Below are 17,441 nucleotides of genomic sequence, written 5' to 3'. Positions count from 1 at the left end.
TTATGCATAACAGATACATGGATTTTATGTAAGCTTATGCATCTGGGACATGGTGTCTGTGTATGTGTGTTTGAACTATAAGAAAATAGAGACATAAACAGTCCCAAGGTGCTATACTACTTTGATATGTGTGTGAGTGTGTTCACACTTAATGGAGACATCCACCATGTACTGTGAGTCATATCTCCTTATCACCATGTAAGCACACTGAAAGGAAATGCTCAAGTCTGATTACGCTGAATCAACAATAATGTTGAGCGGCCTAATCACACCTTCAGCTTGGCCCTCCAAAACAGAGAGCAGGGTCAGTGTGTGTTTACCTTTATTAAGTCAATGAATAGGATTGCCTGTGTGTGTGTGTGTGTGCAAAAATAGAGAGAGAGAGAGAGAGAAGGAGCGAAAGTCTTAAATGGTATACTGTGTGTGTGTGTGTGTGTGTGTGTGTGTGTGTGTGTGTGTGTGTGTGTGTGTGTGTGTGTGTGTGTATGCCCACCTCCTTTGATGATCTCTGTGTGCAGGTAGGCCAGGCCTCGTGTGACTGAGTGCACCAGTCTACAGCAGCTCATCCAGTCCACAACACACCCACTCAGGTACCTGCACAGAGAGCCCTGCAGACAGAACCACAGAGAAAGAGACAGAGAGAGAGAGAGGGATGAGGAGAGAGAGAGAGAGAGAGAGAGAGAGAAGAGAGAGATAGAGGGAGAGAGAGAGAGAGGGAGAGAGAGATAGACTGAGAGTCAAAATTAGGCTGACAGGGAGACAGATACAGAAGATGCAGACCTTTTCCCCACGACGGAAATGGTGACTGAAGATGACATTTATACACGTTGGCTTGTTTGCTGGTAAACATTTTAAAAGGCCAATCTTAGAGGAAATGTCATTAATGTGTGTGTGTGTTTGTGTGTGTGTGTGTCAGAAAGAGTGAAGCCAGATATGCACTCTCCCAGACATAAACAGCCATGGCAGGGGAGCCTAGTGGAGCACAGGATGGGAGGAGGACTGGAGGAGGGAGGGAGAGAGACAGAAAAAGACAGAGGAAGAGAGAAAGAGAGAGAGAGATTGTGACAGAACCGAGGAAGAGAGCGGGAGAGAGAGAGAGGGGGGAAAGAAATTGATAGGGTGAGGGAGAGACAGAAAGAGAGAGATTGAGGGAGGGATAGAGAGAAAGAGACATGGAGAAAGCAACAGAGGGAGAGAGAAGAGAGAAAGAGGAAGTAAGGCAACAGTAGAAAGAGGGAGTAACGTAGGAAAGGGGGAGTTAGAGGGTAAAAATCTGCTGATGGCATATGCCTGCAAAAAACACTGAGCCAAACCAGCAGGGTGTATGCATGTGTGTGTGTGTGTGTGAGAGACAGAAGCTCACCACACATGCACTCCCCTCTCTCTGTCCTCTATCTCTCATCTCCACCTCTTGCTGAAATACAGTACTTCAGGTACCTTAACCCATGCCTACTGCTGCACACACACACACACACACACACACACACACACACAACCCATCCCTACTGCTGCTATGGAGCATGGCATGTACAAGGCTCTCGCTCTCTCTTTCCCTCACACACACACACACACATTAATTATTAATGCTTGCTCAATGCCTCTTCCCTTGATGCTGAGAGATGCACGTTCTGTGTGCACAGCAGGAGATAGGGTCATATGCTACAGCATCTCATATCTCATTTGACAAAAGAGTGTGTGTGTTTGTGACTGTGTGTCTAACCTCCTCTAGTATAGGTCAAGCCAGGACAGCCTCTGTCACTGTTATCTCAGAGAGAGGGGGGGGGGAGAGAGAGGAAGGGAGGTAGAGGGTTGTCAAGACGGATGATGGATTAGTCAGAAGTGGAGGAAAAGGGAAGAGGAGAATTCTATGCTGTCCTTTCTCAGCGATGTCCTCAGTGAGATGGATGAGGAAGCTCACACATGAAAGAGCTGACTCCACGCAAGGACAGAGAGAAACAGAGAGAAGAGAGGGATAGAGATGTGGGGAGAACAAGAACCCTGAAGGCAGAGGAAACCAAAAGAACCTACAGTATCAAGAACCTCAGGGAAGACTTGCAATGAGCAAACAAGTAAAGGAGAAGAAAGAGAGAGGGAGGAGTGGAAAACTTCAGACAAACCGGAGCTCAAAATATGTGAAAATGAAAAATGTGAATTCTAATGGCACACCCTTCTTCCATTATCCCTCAAGCAAGACATCCTCCTGACTAATTCAAGCCTGCCCCACCTTCCCTCCCACTCTCTCTACCTAAACCCCCCCCCCCCCCCCATCTTTCTCTCTCCTTAGTTATCCTGGTGCTGAAGGCTGGGGGCTAACTTGTGCATGCGGTCTCAACCCGCACTCCCAAACCTCCACCCAACTCCTCCAGCTCTAGCCCCAGCTCTCTGGCCTCAGGCCCTGGGCTGAATATTGATGCATGATGGCGTGGCGTTAGCGTTCCAGAGGTCCAGAGGCCTGGATCACATTCTTATCAAAACGGTTTGAAACTATCCCAGCAGTCCTGAAGTTCCTGTGTGAATTTAGTACCTGTACATGTGCATTGTACAAATAAATCAATTTGGTTCTGTTACGATATAAGTACTGCAGGTTTTTCGAGTGTGTGCATCTGTGTGTCTGCATGTGTAGGTTAGGGTTTTATGGTCTGTGTGTTTGTGTTTGGCTGTGCTTGTGCATGGTTTTATGTGTGTGTGTGAGTGTGAGTGTGTGTGTGTGTGTGTGAGAGAGGGAGACAACAGAACATCATCCCTTTCTCTGTCAGACGGTCTGCAATGCTACCAGATACGGTTGCTTAGTGATTCTAAAAGCGGAAGGCTTGTTCTACAGTTTCCAATGCAAGGTCATGGAGAAGGGGACAGGGAAACGAGCCGCGTGGTTAGCAGCAAGAGCTGAAAGAAAACGCCACTTCAGACGCAGTAATCTAAAACTCTGAGAGTCTGTCTGGAGAGCCACAAAAAATGATACATAAGCTTTTAGAAGGGGAAGGAAGAGGATAATAGAAGAGAACAGTAGTAAAAGAGAATAAGAAGAAAAAAGAGAAACTAAAGAATACACAAGAATGAAAACCCACTGACGAGAAGAAACATAAAAACTAAAAGGTCTGAAGCATCATTAGTCGTGCTTCTCCAAAAGCAACGGTGATGTAATCCTCTTTTGTGCTTTAAGCGGAGATTTAGTGCATTCCTGTAGTGAAGGCCATGCCGTGGCAACACTGGATAAGATGTGAGGCAGCGTGACATTTTCCACTGGGGACAACAAAGACGGGGGACATTAAATGATGTGCTACATCGCACTCAACCGCAAAACCTTCTCCTTCATCAAAGTGGGCCTTGCACGAGAGACTGATGGATTTTTTTATTGACCATTGTTTGTAGGGCTTCAGCAAATTACCGTTCTATTTAACCCTCAGGGAGGATTTTTTTTCTTGGACTTCTTAGTCAATGTGTGTGAGGGTGGTTCTCAAACTGAACTGTGTCACTTATGCACATAAACATGGCATAAGGTGAATTATGAGCTATGGCATGTTAGGGTGGTACTCAATCTGAACTGTGTTCACGAACATGAACATAACTGTGATATACAGTGAGTTTGGGCTACTGACGTGAGGACAATACTCAAACTGTACTGTGAAACTTGTGTATGTAAACATAACGTCAGGCAATTGTAAAAGAACATGGGTGAGTTTCAGCTACTAAAATGTGGGTAGTACTCAAAAGTTTGTGTCTCAAACCACCTACTTGCACACTTCAAATACTTAGTTTAAGTATATAGTGCAGATATTGGGACAATACTAACCAACGAAAAGTGGGCACAACGCAAGTAAGTGCTCAGTGCACACAAGCAGAGTACTGACACAGCATCTGTACTGTGAAACTTGTGTGTGTAAACAATTCAGGCAATCTTAAGAGAACATGAGTTGAGTTTGGGCTACTGACATAAGGGTAGTTCTCAAACGTGCATGTAAACATAATGTCAGGCAATCAAAATAATTGAGCGAGTCTAGGCTACTGACGTGAGGGTAGTACTCAAACTGTACTGTGAAAACGTGCATGTAAACATAATGTAAACATAGTGTCAGGCAAACGTAATAATTGAGTGAGTTTGGGCTACTGACGTGAGGGTAGTACTCGAGCAGCAGCAGGAACTCAGGCCTCCCGTCCGAACCAAGCCGCTCCTCGCTCTCCAAGAAGCGTGTGACGTTGTCGTGCTCCATTGGCAGGCGATAGATGGCGCGCTCATTGGTGAAGGGCTGCCGGTTGACCGAGGAGAAGAGCTTCACCGCCACTGGACGCTCGTCCAGGGAGCCGCGGTACACCGCGCCATACCGCCCGCGGCCTATCAGCTGAGGGAGAGGAAGAGGAGGAGGGGAAGGGAGGGAAAGAGAGATGGATGAGGGAGAAAGGGGAGGGAAGAATCCACAGATCAGGAGAGAGAAATGAAAAGAAGGGGGATGGAGGGATGCAAGACAGTTAAAAGGATGATAAACTGTCAAAACAGAAATCCAAGTAAACACAAACACACACACACAGACACCATCCGTCCTACCTCTAATAGCTTGAGGCTGTCCAGGTCCAGTGAGGGCTGAGACACTGCAGCCTCTAACATGTCCAGATTATGAAGCCCATGCTTCCGGTCTCCTGTGGAACACACACACACACACACACACACACAGGAAAAGAATTAGAGAGTGAGTGTGAGAGAGAGAGAAACCCCACAGAGAATGAGTACATTCTAAAGGCTGTTCAATCTGTTCAGATATAGACATGCAGCTGTTGCAGAACCCATTGCTATGGTAACTCACCCCTCAGTACGCGGTACCCAAAGAAAAGCAGCACAACGAAGACAGCAACCACGGAAACTGTTGCCAGGGCGATGACGACAGCTTCCTCCCGGTAGAGTGATCGAGACACTGCTAAACAAGCAAACAAGGCACAAAGGTCAAAGGTCAGGATATATTTGTCTAAGAAAAATATCACACACCAGCCAAGCTTGAACTAACAACAGTGCTTTTAACAGTCTTGCCAACACTTATGGAGCTTGTTTTGTTGTCGCTAACTAGCAGGGCACAGTGAAAGACGGGTGACTTCTACACACATAGACGCTGTAAAGTTAGTTAGTCCAAAACGAGCACATACTTCACATTGTCTCATCAAACGCCTTGCTGGCCTGCTTTGGCTTTATTTAACTAGGAACTTCAATCCTCAAACTGTTGCTGGATTTGTGCATTTAGACAAGTAAATTTGTCTCTTCTATGTAACACACGATTTCGAGGGAAATTATACAACTGACCCTTCATCTCGACCCAGACTCAGCGGCCACAGATGGACACAAGGGAAGGGGAAACGAGTGTCACGCTTCTGCAGCGCCCAACAAAAGTCACCTGGCTTGACACGACGCAACGCGGCGCTTAAGTCTTGCTAAAGCTCGGCCGGACCAATCTCCCTGTTGTCGCTTCTAAGGCTACACTCTCACACACACACAAAGGCGCCTAACGAGTGGCGCTGCCATGTCTGTCTCAATCAGCCAGGGTCCAGGGATATGTCCCCATATATGGGCATGGATTTTTAAGAAGAGAAAAGGAACACACACACACACACACACACACACACACACACACACACAAGAATGAAAAGACTGTGTGTGTGAAAAGGCTGAGGCTAGGCTACACCAGTGCCAGGGCCTAATTAGGGGGGTGTTTCCCATTGTTAGGCGACGGGCTAAAACCAGGGGAGGTAGAGAGGGCATTAATCCTCGGATCTGAGGCTACGCTATTCTTCCACCAACGGTCACTCGCTGGTTCGGACAGAAGAGTAGAAAAGTCTATATTGAACACACACACACACACACAGAACTGTGTGAAATGTAAGGAGAGGTCAGGAATCTGGGTGTTGAGATTCTGAGGGCAGCAGCTCACAGAAAAGTGGATATTTCTACTTCTTAAGATTCGGAGTGTTAACAATGCGTGAGGCTTCAGCACGTGTGTGTGTGTGTGTGTTTATCTGTGTGTGCAATGTGCATGAGAGTGTGTATGCATGTGTGTGTGTGTGTGTGTGTGTCTACATCCACTGCTCTGACAGTTTTGCTGGAAGGCTCCCCGGATCTCAAGGCTGACTGAATATTAGTCAGAAGCTGGGCACACGTGAGTAGGCTTCTCTCTCTCTCTCTCTCTCTCTCTCTCTCTTTAACATGCAGCCTCTCCATCGCACTCCCCCACTCCCGGAGCAAGGCATACTTTTGAACTCTTGCCACATTCAGGGAGACGAGAGGAGTGACAGCGCGTGGGAGAAAAAGAAAGAGAGAAAAAGAGAGACAGATTTCTTTTCTTTCAATATTCTGAACTTTTATTTCACCCCCAAAAAGGACGAATGCCACGACAGCCACAATCCTCTGCAGCCGAGCATCCGTCTCCCATGCAGGAGTTGCAGCACAACAACTCCACATCATTTGGATTGTTCAGATTCTCCCCTCAGTACCCGTTTCTCTGCTACTGTGCAAATTGGCCCACCACAGCCTTGTGTTACTCAAGAGAGCTCCAGCACATGATTTCCATAACACTCCGACAACACAAACATCCGAGTCCATTTGCATCCTCAATATTTTATACTGATACACTAAACACACATACTGTATGCTTAGCTCAAACAGCACAAGCTCAATTTCAGCTGTTTTAAATCAACTGAGATTAAGCTATTCCACATAAACACACACTCACACTCACACTTACGGAAGGGCTGAACAGTGGTGGGGGTGGGCTCGGGGAAGTCCTCTGTGAAGTTGACGTTGCACATGTCTCGGTTGCAGCAGCAGAACCTGTAGCTAGAGCTGCCATTCTGCATTAGCGACGGGGCCGTGGTTACCAGGCAGCGGTCGTCATCGCAGTCCGGATGCTGGCTGTTGTATGTCCAGCAACCTGAGGGTGAAGGGAGAGGTGTGAGAGCGGGACGAGACATGAGATCAGCACAATGAGGACTAGTCTGAACCCACAATATCTGAGCATGGCAGTGTGGGAGTGCCTGTGTGTGTGCGCATTGTGTGTGTGTCTGTGTGTGTATGTGAGTGTGTGTGTGCCCATGTGTGCTTGTGGACTGTGCTAGTCGTAGCCCCAGCATCATCACTGTGTGTGTGTGTGAATTGTGTAGGTTGTGCCTGTGCCTTGTTCTCACCTGTGCGCTAGTTAGTGTGTGTGTGTGTGTGTTAGGGGTGGTATAAAAGGGGTTTTTCCCTTTCGCGTGAAAGCGGAGGTGTGAGGTTTTTTGGCAGCGTGGAATCGGAGGTTGCACCAGCGGCGCACAAGTTTACTGTAGGTAATAACCCCAGATCTTAAAAGCCCTCGAAAATGATCATTCAAATGTGTGATGCCCTGAAGAAGGCCCAAGCTACGCTACGCATGGGCATTTTTAGGTCCAATTTGTGTTAAAGACATTTTTATCTTCTGGAGTGCCTTGGTCACAGGTCTTCTCATATGAAACTACTTACCTTGGACCAAAGAGCACCCAACGACAAAACATATGAAAGAACAAAGAGGACTGAGCACGCCACTGACTCTAAATATCATTCAAATGTGTGTTGGGTCTTCCTCACATGGAAGATCTAACGTTCAGTTTCAGAGAGCAAATAGCCCTGTTGAGAGGCGTTCAAATTCGGCAGAGACAGGAGAGAAAATGTGCATTTACAGGGCTTGTCACTGTTATGTGGTAGCCTAGAAGCTAAGCTTGCATAGTTCAGGTAGGCTACGCTATGTGTAGAAATAAAATATTCCGTAATATTTCATTCAATCTTCATGTGCTAAAAAGGTACAAAAGTTCCTGTAGATGGCAATAACATATTCTACTTTTTTGCCAAATAAATGAAAAGCATGTTGAAATCTTCAAGGTCTTCACTCTTACTGTATCAAAATCTCACATTTTCTCAGAGATGGTCTCAATGAGGCAAGTCAAATTCTTTCCGTTTGTGCATGATTACATGATATAACTGCTTTTAAAACTGTGGCCTAAATGGTGGATAATTAAGCTATACATCATGTGCTGAAGTATGATATTTCTGAAGTGTTTAAGATTAAAAGAAAAAATAACAACAAGAACTGTACAGAACCGAAAACCGTGACCTTAAAACCGTAATACAAACCGAACCATGGGTTTTGTGAACTGTGCCACCCCTAGTGTGTGTGTGTATGTCTGGCTCCAGCTGCATGTGTGTCTGAGTGTGTGTAAGTGTGTACTGTGTGTCTGTGTGCACCTACCTTGCTTGACTAGACGTACGCCATTCTGGTTCCTCTCCCAGAGGCCGTAGCACTGGGCGCCGGAGCTGCAGCGGACGGTGGAGTTCTCCAAGAAGACCCGGCCCTCCGCGCTCACACCGATGCGGCCTGCCAGGTCTTGCTGCTTCTCCGCAAATGCACACTCCCTCTCCTCGCTCTGAGCCGCTGCAGACGGGGAGGGGGGCACAGAGAGAAGGACAGACAGAAGCAGGCAGAGACAGATTATTTAGAGATTTAGAGAGTTTATTATTCCTTACATAGACCAGTGCCTGACATCTCCACATCACTACACCATGAGACACATAACAGTACACATTATACATATAAGACTACCTTACACTACATTACATTATATTACATTAGAGGTAGGTCTTATGTTTTTTGTACAATATACACATGATAGTGCACACAATATTATAATGTATAGTCACAAACATCACATCATCTGATTAAAATAAAAACATCTCCCTGCCGTCTCAGTTCAACTTCACAGCCTCTCCTGCTCCATAGATAACCTCGTACCAGCACTGGCTAATTTGCCATTAGGCGGGGATCACATTAGCCAGCGTCAAGCGGCAGGTTTCCTATTGTTCTCTATGGTTCGGGAGCAAAACAGTGGCAACGCTGGCGTAACGCTAGCTTTGAACAAGCTAAGCGTTGACAGTGTTTCCCACAGAATTTAATTCCATTTGTGGTGGTTGGTTTGCAGAATTAACTTGAATGCAACAGTTTTTAACAAATTAGCACAGCGTGGTTATGATACTAACCAGATTTAAGCACAATTTAGTACAACCTGGAAAATCATTGTGTGGTGGTCAATGTTGATATTGTGGTAGGCCGCCACAAATAAGTCAATGTATGGGAAAAACTGGTTGAACTTGGTTCAACTTTCAAAGCGCGAAGCATATTCAATTGACAAACCCGTTTGTGTTGCTTAGGAACGATAGAGAAATGATTAAAGAGAGTGGGGGAAAGAGGGCTCTGAAACGAAGGGGGATAGAAAGTTGTAGGGCTGTGCAATTAATCAAATTTAAATTTCAATCTCAATTTTGGCTCCAAACAATCACAAAAATAGTATAATCGAGAAAAAACAACTATCTTGCCACAATCCGTTAAGAAATAGGCTTTTTGGAAATACATACAATTTCAACTCATGCTGCTCACTGATTCACGCTGCTTCTTTAAGCACCACACACCCCTCCCCTCTGTGCACAGGCCACTCAAGCAGTTTTGGGTTGCATGTGTGTGTGCTCCTGCAGTCGGTAGCATCATGAACCATGTCGAAATTGCAACTAGCGCATTCTCTGCTATGTTTGTTACTATCACTGTCAATTGAGGTGACCAAATTACTCAGAGAACTTATGACAAGTTGGCTAATCTAACTTTAGAACACACCTGTTTTTGTAAATCAGCACGATACAGCTTGTCTACTAGCTTCTACTAATGCACGAGGATAACATTAGGCAAAACATATTTCCCAAGACCCAAGGGAGACCCTCATGAATAATCGTTAATCGCAATTACAATTTTGACTAAAATAATCGTGATTATGATTTTTGCCATGATCGAGCAGCTCGAGAAAGTTGTGTGCACTGAAAGGAGAGATGGAGTGAGAGAGAGACAGAAGGTTAAGAGAGTGAAAAAGGGAAGTGAATAAAGGACACAACAAGAGGGAGTGGAGCGATAAAAGGAAGTGATGTAGAAGAATGTGAAAAGGGAAAAAAAGAGGAGGGGAAAAAAAAGAGAGAGAAAATGACAGGGTGCGGTGGGGCCAAGAGAGAAGACAAAAAGAAGAAGAAGGAAAAAAAACAAACAAAAAAATGATCATCCTCAGCGTCTCAAGAGATGAAAGATTCTCTCTGCCGTTGTTTACACCCCAAACACTGTGGCAAGCTGAGGCGCACAAAAATATTCAAGCACTTTGCTACTCGTGCACTTCCATAAAAATCATCAAGGGAAACAAACCACCCGTGAACACACTAACACCCACTGGCAGCAAACACACACAGACACACACACAACAACAACACTCGCAACAAGAGCTCGATTATGGCAATCGGGTGTGTGTGTGTGTGCATTCATATGTGCTCTTACATGTATTTCATGATTACTTTGGTCAATAAATGAAATCACAATTATTTATCACGATTACCCACTGACTCCGGAAACATCCTGAATTAATGAAATTTAATTGAAATAAGCTTGTCTTTTAATAGTGGCTTTCCAGAACATTCCAAAATGCAGTGTTGCAAAAATAATTATTGTTTTCATACTTTTTTTTGTCATCACTGGTAGCCAAAAATAACTCAATAACTTAAATCAACAACTGCACAGCCCTGCTCTCAGCATCTGAAGGCCCTGCAGTACAAACAGGTCTTAGCCGACATGTAGAGTAGAAACATTAAGGACGAAACAGAGAGTCTAGAGAGAGAAAGACTATATAACTAAACACCACAGGCTCTCAGTCCAACTCCTGCATGGTCTGTGGTGCAGAATTGGCCGTCCAACAACATAACGTAGCCTAGTACCGCCTTAGCACTCGCTCTAGGAGTTTCAGGCTTGGAGCTCAGTTAAGTGCGTTGAGATAATTTCTATTGTTAACGGCACGATATAAATAACGTTGAATTGAATTCACTTGAACTGAATTGAATCTTGAGTCTGTATCTGGCCTCACTGCAGAAATCTGTTTACTGTGGCTCAAACATCTCCAATTTTCTCTTCCCGTCTTGTGTCTATGTGTGGATTCCTTTTTGGATAGGGCGTCTTTTCCCTCCCCTGCTCATAACAAACACTACTTCCAACTTGCATACTATGGTTACACAAAGCAAGTGGAGTGGACAGCTACACAAATACAGGCAAATTTCCCATGTATACACCCACAGGAAATGCTTCCCTCTCTTTCAGTTTATCTGCATTTCTCTCCATCATTCACAAACACACGCAAACACACACACACACGCTGTAACTTTGTAAGTGGCACCCAAGCCCATCTCAGAGGGCCACTTGGGGAGAGAGTTAAATAAAGATAATGAGGCACTGGTCAGTCGGCCCAACTGCCGGCCACCCCAAGGGCATTTTTACATGCTGATGGAGTACACAGATAGGGCGGAGGAAGACAGAGAGAGAGGGGGATAGAGAGGAAGAGAGAGAGAGAGAGAGAGAGAGAGAGAGAGAGAGAGAGAGAGAGAGAGAGAGAGAATGAGCAAGGGGTGGGGGACAGAACATAAAGGCAACACTGACAAGACAGTTCAGAAGATAGTGCATCTAAACCTAGCCATCTTAAAGAACCTTGTTGCTCTGAAACTTACAATGAACCTCCCATAACTAGAGCCTGAACACATGCACATGCATACACGCGCGGACGTGCACACACACAGCACGCCCTCAAAGAATTCATATGCTTCCATAAACAAACAACGACTCTGGTCTAAGGTTTGGCAGTTAGGAGGAAACACACATACACACAACAGATTCAGCACTTCAGAGTCCTCCATTAAACACACATGCACACACACACACACACACACGCACACACGCACAAACACACGCACGCACACACGCACGCACACACACTCAAAGCTGGCTCTACACAGAGTGCTAATTTTTAGGCCCTGGCATGGTCTCTCTTGTTCAGGGACGGCTTGGCTGCTCCAGCGACCAGCAGGCTTTGGGGCAAGGCCGAGTGACATCACCGCCATAGATCAAAGAGCCTCCAGTGCTGCTTCCCCTACTGAGCGTGCTCACTGCCTCACTCCAGCAGCCTCCCGTTCAACATGGTCACACCGCCCAATGCCACGGCCAGATAAGACAACCACTGCGTCATCAGCAGAACATCCGCATATAATTAGGGCGAAATCGTACAATTTCCAAAACATTGCGATTTTCCCCCGCATTAAATAAACAAATAAATAAATAAACAGACAACACAGAGAACATTCTACAGTCTCTTCTGACCTGAAAATAGGGATTTGCTGACAATCCGGAAATAAATTTGACAAACCCCCCCCTTTCCGCCCCCACTACTACCCCCTACTAGCCACCAAAGCACTCTCTACCCCCTTAATCTGGCCATCCGACCATCCGTTTGTCCATCTGTTCATGTCTTTTTGCTGAACAGAATATATTGAGAGGACATTTACTGTTTCATTTGAACAGGGTGAATGGAGGTTTTTTTTATATAACTTTAAAGGTGAAAACAAAAGACAATCTAGGCTACATAATAATAAAAGCAATGAGTGTGTTACAATGAAATTCCTACACAGTCCCAGTGCCTGTTTCGGCTTTCAGTTAAGCACAGGTTGTTAACTGCACATGGTCAAAACTGGACAATCCACATTGTAGTCACCCTTCAGAATCAACCAAGCAGCAATGTATGCAATTCCATCGAACAAGTTAGTATAATTGCTACTTGTCCGTCACTCACTCCCAAGCGCGCACGCACACACACACACACACACACACACCACCTGCTCAATCCCAGAAAGAAATTCCCCCACATAATGTCAAGTATTCAAAACGGTGACACACAAACGTAGACACCCACTTCTGTAATCCAGTTCTAACGAACAGACACTAACACGTCAATTCACATTCCTAGACACCTGGGTGTAAAGTCTTCTTATCACAACAATTTATCTTTCTCTCTCTCACACACTCACACTCACACACACACACACACAAAAAGATTAGTTTGGTGTGGGAGGTTTAAAAAGGAACCAAACCGGATATTGCTTCTATTTATTTGTTTACTGGTCAACAGAAAGAAAAAACAGGAAGGAAAAACAACAAAAGCAGCAACAACAAACAACGAGAGTTCAGAGTAGAGTAGGAGTATCATCGGGTTCTGGAAAGAGCCAGGCTCATGCCAGTGTCAGCAGCAGATTTCAACCAATACATAAAGAGTCAATCTACCATTCATATTACAGAGTGGAAGTGGCACATCCAGGAAACAGATCTGACATGTTCATGATATTTATTCATGAATTTATTATGAGTGCGGACTCAAAAATGTCAAATTCAAATCAGATCTGACATTTGCACATGCTAGACTGTCTCACACAGTGAACATTGAAGAATAAAAAGGCCAAAGTGTGCCAGCTCAAGGATATGTGTTGAAGGTGCTCTTTGGTGAAGAAGATTTCTTGTACGGCTACACATGGATTGCTACTCAGCTTTTTTTGTCGTTTTTACATGTTTTTTAAAGTTTGATCATATTAGATTTTGAATTAAAGCTTTTAATATCTTTGCAAAAGAAGAGTGCCTTGGATTTTCTCTTTTTCTCTTGAACTTTTAAGATTCATTCAATTTGTGCGATAGCCTACTTTAAACAGGAGCCGTGGACTGTTAAGTAGGCTATGACACTTCCATTCGGGCGAAACTTAACAGACCCTGAAGCAATGAACCAGTGCCTTCTGTCTCATTTGGAAAGAAATGGCTGTTCATGCAAACACACACGTGCCGTTTATGCACGTGACGTTGCTTCAGCAAACGCGCGCCTGGGGTCCTGTTAGACCAGAGGTCCATTAGTTCTGGTGACAGATATGGGTCATTTGCACAGCCAAGTGCGAACAATCAAGACTAAAAATCTGGGGGAAAATACGAGTACCACAACAATGGAAGTGAGCATGTACGCTAATAGGCTGGCTTAAGTGGCTTAACTTCGCTAACACTGACTGGGGTAGACCTCCTAGTTTTGGAATAACCATAATAATTCCTCAAGAATTCCTCACACAACAGAAATGGACGCACTAAGCACAGGCCATCAAAGGTCAAAAGGTCAGAACAGCATCCTTAGAATAGGCACAGAGGCTCTACCTTCGTTTCCACTAGCTCACCCAATCAGCCACAGGGTTATCACACAAAGAGCTGATTCTGAAGCGAAAAGTGACTTCGGAGGACACGGTAACAAACTAATGTTTCATCTGAGTGGTTCTGACGAAGCAAAATGGCACTTCAAGAGGTGTCTTAAAAGGGGGGATGAAAATATTTCCTATCCTATCCATAAAGTATGTGCCTCTGTGACTACTGTAAATAGGCCAATTCTTTCACTTAGGCCAACAGGAATTATTCATGTAACAAAAGGTTAACGGTCACCGAGGCAATAAATAAACAGACTGTACAACTTTCTAGTGTAGACGGATGGATTTGCTTTCAGACTCTGAGATTACTAATGCAGATTCAAGCCAGTGACATAATTCAGTGCTTTTTCCTTTCTATCAACAATAGCAACCTCAGCTGCTTCCGCAAGGCCAAAGCAATAGCCCAATAGTGATGGGAACAACTCCCATCCGGCTCTGTTGTAGATCAGTGCTCGGGACACGACAGGAGGGAGAGATTACAGGATGCTTTTTGTCAACCACGAGCCTACCGGGCATTCATCTGACGTCTGCCCATTGTTCCTTATGAGGTGTTTGCAGGGGGGGAAAAAGAAAAGAACCTTTTAAGAATGCTAATGACAGCTCTCTAAAGGCGCCACCCCACCCTCTACTCCAGTCAGACTGCGGTGTGGAACATGGATCGTGTTCTCTCCAGGCTCCATCTTCCTGGTAGGCTCGCCAAATCAGAGGGTCTGATCGACGAGTTCCCTTGACGACACACGTACACCTTTATGACTCAGACTCAGACCTGGTTTTAAAACAATTTGCTTCAATTCACAGACCACTACACAGACACAAGCACCAAATGGTTCTAGCTTGTTTGTGTTCATCACCAGTTTACATCATTCACCAGGTCCACACTCCAACAAAAAAACAACAGACGAGGTGTAGAATGTCACAGTACTGAAATGACAGCAGCAGACACCACATCTACTCACTTACTGTCTGTGAGACTCAGACACATTCTCAAATACATGTACTTGAAACAGTAATGTGCCTCAAGAAAACCTCAACATCCCTGTAGCATAGGCTCATTTTGATTTTATTAGTCACTGAGCTGGTTGATGTCAGATCTTGGAACTTAAAGGTGTCCTATATCTGTGTGACTCAAACATCTGCACCCACTCTCACAACCACAACCGCCCTCGCTCACTCTCCTGATCTAAAGAGATCGAGGACAGTGATTTCAAGAGGATTCCTAAAAGGCTTGAAAACTAGACATGCTCTTTAATAATAATTTGGCCCACTAGAAAATAAAACCCTCCAACTAGCAGTAATATCTGTTCAAGCAATCCCCAAACCAGCTATGCCTTTTTAACTAGGGTATACCATTTAAACCTCCTAAATGAACCACCCTTTGGCTTTGAGGACTGAGCATTGAAACTTTTCTATGACGAAGTTTAAGATACCACTGACATACTTGGAATAACCCAAATGATAGTTTACCAACCTGTCTGCAGCTCCTGCACAGGTGGGAGGCACACTAACCATCAGCACTGACAGAATCACTCATTCACCCACCACTATCCTGTTCATTAAAACCTTTCCATCTTTTTTCCCCATCACCAGCCAGCCCACACACTCTCTCTTTCTTCCTGTGTGTGCTTTCCTGTTCTTGCACTCTGTCGTGCCCCCGGTGTCATACAGATGGCCTTATCTTATCTCTGTGTTGTACAGAAGCCTGGCTTTACCTCGGTGGCTGGTGCCAGAGGCTCGGCCTTCACACAAATACACACAAACACAGACACAAACGCACACAGACATAGATAGGGAGGGGGGTCGGTAGTCAGCTACTGTCAGACATATTCTCAACAAACACTGTCTCGTATTTGTTTTATTTGTTTTTTTCTACATGAAAAACCACTACATGACAGCTGTCACCAATACACATTCATTTCAACTGACACCCGACACACACCATACCATTGATGCCACACAAAACCATACCATTTTAATCTCACGTTAGTTACTAGAACAGCTACTTAAGTGCACGAATGGTTGCAACAGGACATACCTAACATCACTAAAAGAAATTGCATTATGTGCGTTATCTGATGGCTGATTTTTACTCACCAGCAACGGGGCTCAGGAGGACCATGGCGCAAAGTCCGGTGGCAAGAATCGATATTCGGCCCACCACAGCCATAGACCACATCATGTCTTCTCCAAGTGCCGATTTTGATACAAAGCAGTAAAAAATGTGTCCTTATCCGAACGTAAAACTGTCTACACGCTAGCCGGTGTGATCACTGAACTGTGCGTAAACGTCGAGATAGCTCTATAACGTTACTTGCTAGCTAGCTAGCTAATGCAGATCATTTAGCAAGATGTGTTGCTACCAGCTAGTTACTGCAATTAAACACCATTTCCCGCATAGTATATGATCAAATATTTCTAACTTAAAGCAGAATACAAGTGCATGCCGAATACATGCCTAAAATAGGACGTGTTGTACAACGGCGTATTTTGGTCGGACTAACTTATCATTAGCCAACATCAGCTAACTAAGCAAGTCCATAGAAATTTGGATTTGACATGCGTCCAAGAGGCCTTCAAATATAAAACTCATCTTTCTCCAAAAGCTCATGGCCAAATGTCCATGTCCAGCTAGAGAGGTAAGACTACACTGCGGATGAAGAAGATAAGTATATTTTCCAACAGCATAAACGACAATGAAACTTTCTTTTTCGCGTTCTCTCCAACGTTAACATTAGCCAACTATACCTAACGCTAGCTAGCTAACGTTACTTCAAAAGTACATCTGGTTGTGCTAGCTTGTAAGTAAGTAATTCAGTTAAGTTAACCAAGTTATTTAAAAAACTGAAATCCAACGTTAAGTAAAAGCCTCTATATTACAGGCCAAATTACGCTTGCGTTCGGTTTAATCCTCCAGACGAGTTCACGCTGTTTAACGCCAGGCAAAAAGCAATGTTATTCCTCCCGCAACACAAAATAAAAAAAAGTCTCAGATCTTGCTTGTCGTCATCCACTGTAAAGCTGTAAATGTTAATCCATTTTCTAGAGTCATTTTAAGTGTGGAATATGGGATGGTTCCCAGCGTTGGTTTTCATCACAGGAGCATGTTTTGTCTGGGTCCCGTCTGCTGTCTCTGTACAAACAGGGGCTTTAGAAGTGACCGTGTCGTGGTCGAGACTAGACAGCTGGAAACGCCTCGTCGTCGTCCTCAGATTGTCTCCCAAGATCCGATTGTTCGATGTGGGGGTCTGTGGGTGAAACGTTTCACGGACAAAAGCGCCCCCCAACGGGAGACATAAGCAATACAAGCAGGGTTTATTTAATATGTCTGTAAACA

At 44.7% G+C, this 17,441-nt stretch overlaps 1 protein-coding gene across 4 annotated transcripts in view; it reads right to left on the bottom strand.

Annotated features, from left to right (window-relative positions):
* bmpr2a (bone morphogenetic protein receptor, type II a (serine/threonine kinase)) overlaps positions 1 to 17,294 on the bottom strand; it is a 26,888-nt gene extending 9,594 nt beyond the window's left edge. Inside the window, exons 1-7 of one of the 4 annotated variants that reach the window (XM_042078890.1) lie at positions 16,202 to 17,294; positions 8,235 to 8,417; positions 6,714 to 6,905; positions 4,797 to 4,904; positions 4,541 to 4,632; positions 4,110 to 4,337; positions 494 to 608 (exon numbers count right to left, since the gene is read on the bottom strand). In XM_042078890.1, coding sequence (XP_041934824.1) covers positions 494 to 608; positions 4,110 to 4,337; positions 4,541 to 4,632; positions 4,797 to 4,904; positions 6,714 to 6,905; positions 8,235 to 8,417; positions 16,202 to 16,286 — 1,003 coding nt within the window. In that variant the 5' untranslated portion in view covers positions 16,287 to 17,294. Of the gene's footprint in view, positions 1 to 493; positions 609 to 4,109; positions 4,338 to 4,540; positions 4,633 to 4,796; positions 4,908 to 6,713; positions 6,906 to 8,234; positions 8,418 to 16,201 lie in introns of all 4 variants that reach the window. The other 3 variants (XM_042078887.1, XM_042078889.1, XM_042078888.1) reach the window with 3 other exon arrangements.
* Positions 17,295 to 17,441: the final 147 nt, after the last annotated feature.

The sequence above is a fragment of the Alosa sapidissima genome, chromosome 22, assembly GCF_018492685.1.
Source record: "Alosa sapidissima isolate fAloSap1 chromosome 22, fAloSap1.pri, whole genome shotgun sequence".
Classification (NCBI taxonomy): Eukaryota; Metazoa; Chordata; class Actinopteri; order Clupeiformes; family Clupeidae; genus Alosa; species Alosa sapidissima.
Note: the sequence above shows the minus strand (reverse complement) of the source record. Positions and strands in the feature narration are given on the sequence as shown.